At 43.4% G+C, this 8,187-nt stretch overlaps 1 protein-coding gene across 1 annotated transcript in view; it reads right to left on the reverse strand.

The window, feature by feature from the left end:
• Positions 1-4,469, reverse strand: part of RFC1 (replication factor C subunit 1) — a gene marked incomplete at its 5' end in the record, with an annotated part of 49,321 nt that extends 44,852 nt beyond the window's left edge. The window contains 4 exons of the mRNA XM_018572807.1: positions 715-834; positions 2,753-2,831; positions 4,137-4,211; positions 4,422-4,469. Of these exons, the coding sequence (XP_018428309.1) occupies positions 715-834; positions 2,753-2,831; positions 4,137-4,211; positions 4,422-4,469 (322 nt within the window). The remainder of the gene's footprint in view (positions 1-714; positions 835-2,752; positions 2,832-4,136; positions 4,212-4,421) is intronic.
• Positions 4,470-8,187: the final 3,718 nt, after the last annotated feature.

Consider the following 8,187-nt stretch of genomic DNA (forward strand, 5'->3'; position numbering starts at 1 on the left):
ACTGGTGAAGGAAGCCTGTCATCATCCAATCGGCCAATCAGCGGGATAAGAGATCAGATGACTAGGCTGTGACATCTGCTCCATTCTGACCTCTTCTCCTGCTGATTGGCCGATTGGATGATGACAGGCGTCCTCACCAGTCACTCCCGACTGGTGAGGAAGCCTGTCAATCATCCAATCAGCAGGAGAAGAGGTCAGAATGGAGCAGATGACTGAGGATTTGGAGGAGGAGTTTGCGGCCATCTTGCTTCATTGAAGACGCGATGGAGGTCCTGTGTGCGGCGGATCCAGGTCCCTGAAGATGGCGGACGCGGCACAGGTACTCGTTTTTTGTATCGAAGTATTTGCACGCGTACGAGTACTCATGCAAATACTCGGTATCGCCGCCGATACCGATGCTTGTATCGGTGCATCCCTAGATGAAAGGGTTGAAAAAGGCGGGTCTAGACTTCCTCTTACTCTACAGTGAATAGTACATTTTACTGATTTAACAGATGAGCAGAAGTTTGTGCCATCCATGAGATACCAATGTAGCACCAACACTTTCCATTAAGAAAAAGGTTTATCCTTACAGGGAAGATATAAACGTTTTTTTTTTAAATGACAACTTTATTAGGAATGTAGTTATGACAAAGAAGAAAAAAATGTTAATAAAAAACAATTTGGAAATACTGGGGGGAAAAAAAGGAAGGAAGAAAGATTTTGACCATTTACCTGTATCTGAGACATAGAAAACGGGGTCTGGCTTTTTAACTTTGAGAGGCTTCGTGATGGGTGGGGAAATCTCCTGAGGTTTTTTGGACTTCTTAGGAGGTGGTGTGTCATCTTCAGAATCTGTAGAATATCAAACTTTAAGTTCAGTTCACAATATCAGACTTGAGGACACAAGTCATCACTGCATGTTAATTAAAACAAGAACATTCAATAAAGACACGCTCTAAGCATTTTAAAAGGTTTTGATTAACTTGAAAAGGACAGTTATTAGGGGTCACTGGACAAACGGTTGCATCCTATTTAAAAGTAAAATCCTCAGTGGTTTCAGCATTCTAACGCCAACCCCAGATACATTGGAGCATTTCAGCATCAATACTAGCTGGGATCAGCAACCTGTCTTGCAAAAAATATGGAGGGCTGCCACTGCTAGCTACCTTCCTGTCACTGCCTCCAATGCTTTCTGAGTCACTGATCTGAAACAAGTACGCAAGTCGGAGAAAATGTAGTCTAACTGCATACCTGGCCTGAGTCACAGCAAGTACGAGAGTGTGCATTACAGCCAGGCCACTAGCATTTTCAGATAAGGCGGTTAGAAGTCGCAGCCTCCAGTTTTCTTTTTTAAAAGGTTTCTTTTAATTAAAAGGGAGTATAATGGTTGGGCTCTATCCTCTAGCCATTTGATGATTAGGCGTTTTTTTCCTTATCGCATTGTCAGCATTAAAGTAAAAAACACCCACTACCTTTTTGTGTCCCTCTGTCCCCCGCACACTTACCTTGGAACACTCGTCACCGCTGCCAGTCCCTGAAGCTATCCTCTGTTCCCCAAACTTCCTGATTGGGAGGATACTGAGGGCAGAGGAGCCATAAGCTCCTGCTGCTGTCTGTCAATCTGTTAGGAGGAGAGAAGGGGCGTGGCCTGCCACAAGCGGTGTGCATCTATGGACGCCCACAGTTACTTGTGGACACAGCTGGGAACGCGCACACAGGAGTGCCTCCTCAGTAGCCGGCTAGCTGATGGAAGCATCCGCAACATGGGACGGGAGGGAGAACAATGCAGGGGGCCAACTAGAGAACGAGGTTTAATATCACTTTAAAGAAGAACTCCAGGATTTAGAAAAAAATAAACCTTGCAGTGCAGGGGTTACCCCCGCACTGCAAGGGTTAACTGCTCATGATTTCTCTAAGAGCTCAAATAAAGAAGAAATACTCACACAAGCCTCATTTCTGTGGCAGTGACCTCTCTCCTCCCCTCAGATTGTGGTATGTTCCTTGGCCTACTCACGTCTAATACAGGAGAATGGACTGTATTAGACACGATGACTTCAGTGGAGCTTAGACCGCTGGGGCCCATGGGGAGAAGAGGCATGCGGGGGTTAGTCTAGCAGGCAGGACCGAGACATCTGATATTTGTGGCTCTGTTGACCACTGTAAAATACAAGTCACACTAACAACGGCTGGAAGTGAAAGTTCACTGAAACAAAGCCAGCCGACCACTAAGGTACCAGCTAAACTGAAACAGACTTGGCTGTATGGTTCCAGTCACACCAGCAGCGTGCACTACCGCATGGCCACTGGGCTATTGTGTGTGCGCTATGTTTACTGAACATACTGTGGTGATGTGAACTGACTGCATAGTAAACAAGGCAATTTGCTTGGCTATGCATTAGAACCGACCAACGCATCCGGTGTGAATGGGCAATGCAAAAAACGTTTTTCTAAAAGCTAATACAGACTGATGGGAATGTATCAAATCTGGAGCGGACAAAATCTGGAGCAAATTTGCACTCCAAACAATCAGCTTCCCTCTCTCATTTTCAAATCTTGCATGAACAAACTGAGGAGAGAGAATGTTTGGTTGCCATGGGCAACTGCTCCAGATTCCGTCTGCTCCAGTTTTGATCAATTCTTCCCATGGTGTCTTCTTTTACTGCATTACCCAAAAGTGTGTCCACTACAACCATCAAGTGCATTTTTAAGACGCACGCATATGACGAGCTAAGAATGTAGATCAATAAAACAAATGTGATAAAGATATGACCTGAGTCAAAGATTGCCCTCCTCTTCTTCTTAATTTGCTGCTTTTTCTTTACATCCTCGTCGCTGGCTGAACTCTGCAACTGAAAGAAAAAAACAGGTCACAAAACAACCCAATAATGCAAGGCTCAAAATATTTCTAGATCGTAGATCTCACTCAAAAGAGACTTTCACCTTTAGCACTCATTCACACTAGAAAAGGCCGACACGTACAGCTCCCGGGAAGGACAGGTGCAGTGTGTGAATAGTACGCAGTCCCTGTCCTTCTCTATGGGACTACGAAGCCATACACCACCCCCCCTACGCTCACCTCAAGTGCAGGTCCGTGTGGGTGCATGTTTCCTGGCTCAGACAAGATCCATCCTGTCAGCATACAAGTACGCTCACCCGAACCGACGTGCAGGGTGGGTGAGCGTAGGGCGACATACAGCCGCGTAGGACAGGGGCTGCTTACTAATCACACGCAGCACCTGTCCTTCCCGGGAGCTGCCCGATACGGCCGTGCACACAGCTCTACCTGCCGGCCGTTTCTAGTGTGAATGAGGCCTTAATTTCCCAAAGTGAGTGGAACTCCACACACTGAGAATTTCAGCTGGTTCTTGAGGAACCGTCCGAAATTCACAGTGGCAACCTTTCGGCCGCATTCCTTGATCAGCTGATCAAAGGAGGCGGTCAGAAAATCTTCGTATGAACAGAGGTGGCAGCCAACGAGCTCCTGACCGTGTTTAGGTATTCTGACAGTGACCGGCGCCCGCTGTCAGAATACAAAAGAAACAGCGGGAGATTCCTCAGGCAAGACGTTGGTAGCATTTGCTCTACTTCTTTTGTTCAGCCCATGGGTTGAACGTAGAGCTGCAGCTAACGATTATTTTCAAAATCGATTATGTCGATTAGTTGTTGCAGCCCTAAACTAGAGAAAACCTCAATGTAGGGTGCCAGCTTAATTTTTAGGGAGCATTGGCTACCCGACTCCTGGGATTTGTTCAGCCCTGGTTTAGACAGCTGTCCCCATTAGAAGGTTCCCCCTTACCTTTTGTTCTGGGGACAACTTTAAAATGTTGGATTTCTGCTCACTTTCTGTTTCAGTGACAACAGCTATCAAACTAGAGTAAACTAGAGAGTGTGGTCCAATGGGACCACAGACAGCAACAAAAACTTGGCAGAGGGTCTAAACCTCACCCATGCCAACCAAAACATATAGCATAGAGATATACTTTGAACATGGCATAAGCAGACTAATTGTATTGTAGGTTTCTCTCCCCACAATCGTATACTCAGCTGTCCCTGACACTGCAGTCCATCAACAACAATGCCACACACACAAAGCAAGAAAGTACACCAACTGTGTACTAATATACAAAAAGATCAAGTATAAAAGTATTGCTCACCTTATCTTTGGACTTCTTGCACTCTGTGACTTCTTCAGAGGCTTTAGATCTCTCTTTTTTATCAGTCTTCTCATTGGATCTCTCTTTTTTATCAGTCTTCTCATTGGATCTTTCTTTTTTATCAGTCTTCTCATTGGATCTCTCTTTTTTATCAGTCTTCTCATTGGATCTTTCTTTTTTATCAGTCTTCTCATTGGATCTCTCTTTTTTATCAGTCTTCTCATTGGATCTTTCTTTTTTATCAGTCTTCTCATTGGATCTCTCTTTTTTATCAGTCTTCTCATTAGAAGTTTTCTTGACAACTGAGGTTACTCCAAAAAATTTTCGAATATCCTTGAAAACAAACAAAATACAGATGTTAATGAGGTCTGAATTCTGAACAGTTCTGATGGGCATATCTAGGGCACAGTCATTAAGGTGGCCTATATCTGTGCAAATCACTGGCTGCAAACATGAAGCCATTCCCTCTTCTGTACTTAAAGGGTTAGTTCACCTTTAAAATAACATTTACAGTGAAGTCAAGGGGTCCCGTTACGTTTACAAATCACAACAGTTAAGCCCTGCTGTGACAGAGGGAAGGAGAGCTCACTACGCATGTGTAGATTTGTGGATAAGGGGGAGCACTCGTTCCTTTAATGCTGGAGGCATGCCCAATGGACAGTCTGTCCCAGCTTTTATGCAGGACGACACAGATTGCTCTGAATGCTACTTTTCTGGCCAGGCTTTGTGGAAGCTGCGCTTGGTCTGAAGGGATGTTGTTTAAAGAAGAACACCGGGCAGAAGACAACTTAACTCATGCAGTAGGACCATCCCTACACTGCAAGGATTAAGTGTGCGTTTTTGTCTAGTGTCTAAAATAACAAAGATGTACTCATCCAAATCTTTTTTTTTTTAAATATTTAATTTTATTATTTTTTACAAAAATCATAAACAGCACATTGTTCTAACATACACAGTGTTACACCCTTATAATTATACTCATACTTTCAAATACAATTTAATAATTTTGAAACAAAGCATAAAGAAAAGAAAAAGGGAGGGGAAAACACACACCAAAAAAAAACCAAAAACACACATATACAAAAACAAGACTACACCACCATATAAGGGGATTCCGGCAACCCTATGATATTCCTTCATTATAATCTTATTCTAGAGCACATCAAAATCGCCCTGTGAATTATCCCAGCCCATAATCAATCTATTCTATTACTATACAGCCCCTCTATCCTATATTCTCTATATATCTCGAGGTTTTTTTAAACTCAGTCCATTGTTGCCAGGTACTTTCAAATTGTTTATACGTATCCCTCCGTATTGATGTCATTTCCTCCATTAGTCGATAATATTCTATTTTTTTAAACCACTCTCTCATAGATGGAATAGTACTTTTGTTCCAATATAGTGGAATCATCATTTTAGCTGCATTAAGTAGTGGGCGTAACAATGATCTTTTATAGGTTGCAGTCGGCAGGTCCATTAGGTTGAAGAGACATACCGTCGGCTCCAAGGGTAATACAATTGTTGTAATCTCTCCAATCAATTCTATTACCTGGGACCAAAAAGGCTGAAGTTCGGGACAATACCACCATATATGGGCATAGGTTCCCGTGTTACCACAGTTCCTCCAGCATAATTCCGATCTGTGTGGATACATTGTATGCATTCTTTCAGGTGTATAGTACCATCGAGCCAGGAAACGATACATTGTATCAGTCACTAAGGTATTAATAGACGAAAAAGTGTTAAGATGTAAAAATTTTAGTTTTTGTAGATCCGTCCAAGTAATCTCGAGTTCCTGCTACCACTGTGTCATATACCGCAGAGGTATATTCGGTTGCTGGTTTAATAGGATCTTATATATTTGGGAAATACCATGTCGCGGTGGATCAATAAAATCAAATAATTTTTCTATTGGTGTAAGTTCAGAAATTGTGCGTAAAGGTTTTGGTAGTGACAACATAAAATGTGATAATTGTCTATATCTCCATGTGTCAAAGGGATAAGTCCCCCATTGTGCTCGAAGTTCTGCTATTGAGAGCATTCTGTGTCCATCACATACGTGATTAAGTTTTAAAATTGCTTGATTCGTGCATGTAAGAAAACTCGTGTTGTGCATTCCTGGTGGAAAATATAAGTGATCTGTCACTGGCATTATAGGAGAATTATATTGCCCTATAAGCCGGGGATATATTAAATTCCAAATTTACAAAAAAAGAAAAATCGCATGACATCCGCGGGGAAAAAGGGTCCTGCACAAGCGAGCTGCATAGAAAACCATTGGACGAGCAACGCCTCGCGATATCGCGCAGCAAATATGCGTAATATCGTGGCAGAAATCGCGGGATTAAACTCTCAGTGTGAATGGCCTATTTGACATGATGACCCGGATCCTTAGACTACTGGAACAGAGCAGGAGAGAGGCTGCAGGAACCGAGATTTGGGCGAGAATATCTTTATTTTTTTAGACTCTAGATGAAAACACGCATTTAACCCTTGCACGGCAGGAATAGCCCCACTGCAAAGGTTAAGTTTTACTCTGCCCGGAGGTCTTCTTTAAACAAAGCTCAATTTCTCTAAACCAGTGGTGGACAAATTAATACTGCATTCAGGAGCCAGCAGGTTTTTTGTTTTTGGCACCTGTTTTGACAACTCCCCAAAATTCAAGCGTCGGCTGTAATTTGCAAGGAGCATTGGCTCCTGAGATTTGTCCAGCGTTGCTCCAAACAGGACTGTGTAAACTAATGGGGCCCCTTGACTGCGCTGTAAATATTATAAAGATAAACTCTTTACAAAAAGTATGCATTTGATCAGCATCGGTCATGTGCTGCACTGCATTTTACAGACGTTTTGTGCTCAGGTTTTCTGCGCGTGAAAACACACATTTCCATAAAGTCAATGGCAACTGTTGTTACGTCGTGCCTAGAAAAACCATCATCGCGCAAAAAGATGCCAGAACCTTTTTGAGCAGAATCCCGCACAGTTTTACTCCCATAAACTTGCTATAAAAATCGCCTGTCCATCACTATGCAGGGAGAAAACGAGCATTGAGGCACATTGTTAAAAGCAAAAAAGGCGCAAAAATGTGCGGAGACTGCAAACGTCTGGGAGTGACCCTAACCTAAGGGGTTAAAGAATAACAATGTTTTTGGCTGTATAATTTGAACCTCTTGAGCTCACAGGAGGTGTATGCACCTAGATCAGGGGTAGTAAATTAAAATTCAAAAGGGGTCCAGTGTGCAAAATTTTCATCAAGCCGAGGCCCGAATCCCGATCCAGACAGAACAGTCACACAGTCTATATCTGGACCCCTATTCACCATTTAGCCCATTCACACCAGCAGCTGCACTACAACGCACAGCTGCAGGTGTGTTTTCCCAGACACAGTGCACCGATCCCGGAACATTGCACTTTTTTTTGTTAGAACATTATTGAAATGTCACAAATGACATTTCATTAGGTTCTATAGACACAGCACAGTGTAATGTGGTTGTACCACGTCGTGGCCGGCTTCACTGAAAAACGCATTTCCCCTGGCCACAATGCATTAGACTGCACTGAACGTGCGGTACCACAATACAGTGTGTTGTGGTGTAGTTGAATAAAGTAGGGCCTTTGTTTCCAACCACAACGCAGCACACAGTACCGTGGGTTTCAGTGCGGTCAAACACATGGTGGCCAGGAGTAGGGCTGCAACAACTAATCGACATAATCGATTATAATCGATTATTGAAAAAGTTGTCAAATTTTTCAATAATCGATTAATCGGCTTCCGATCAGTTGGCCCTGTTCACGGCTCCACACGCTGCGCGCCCACATCCACGATTGGAACAGGGACGCGGGGAGATGTAGTAAGGAGGAGCAGGTGTGGGGGGATGACAGCCGCTGATAGACAGGTCCGATCTCAGAAGCAAGTTGCTGGAAGACTGCTCGGCTAATAATCGGCTAACTAATCGATTTTGAAAATAATCGTTAGCTGCAGCTCTAGCTCCTAACTTCCTTCGTGACGGAACAACAGAAATATAGTGTGCTCCTAACTTCCTCTGTGATG

Source organism: Nanorana parkeri, unplaced genomic scaffold (genome assembly GCF_000935625.1).
Source record: "Nanorana parkeri isolate BGI_ZX_2015 unplaced genomic scaffold, ASM93562v1 scaffold2139, whole genome shotgun sequence".
NCBI classification, from domain to species: Eukaryota; Metazoa; Chordata; class Amphibia; order Anura; family Dicroglossidae; genus Nanorana; species Nanorana parkeri.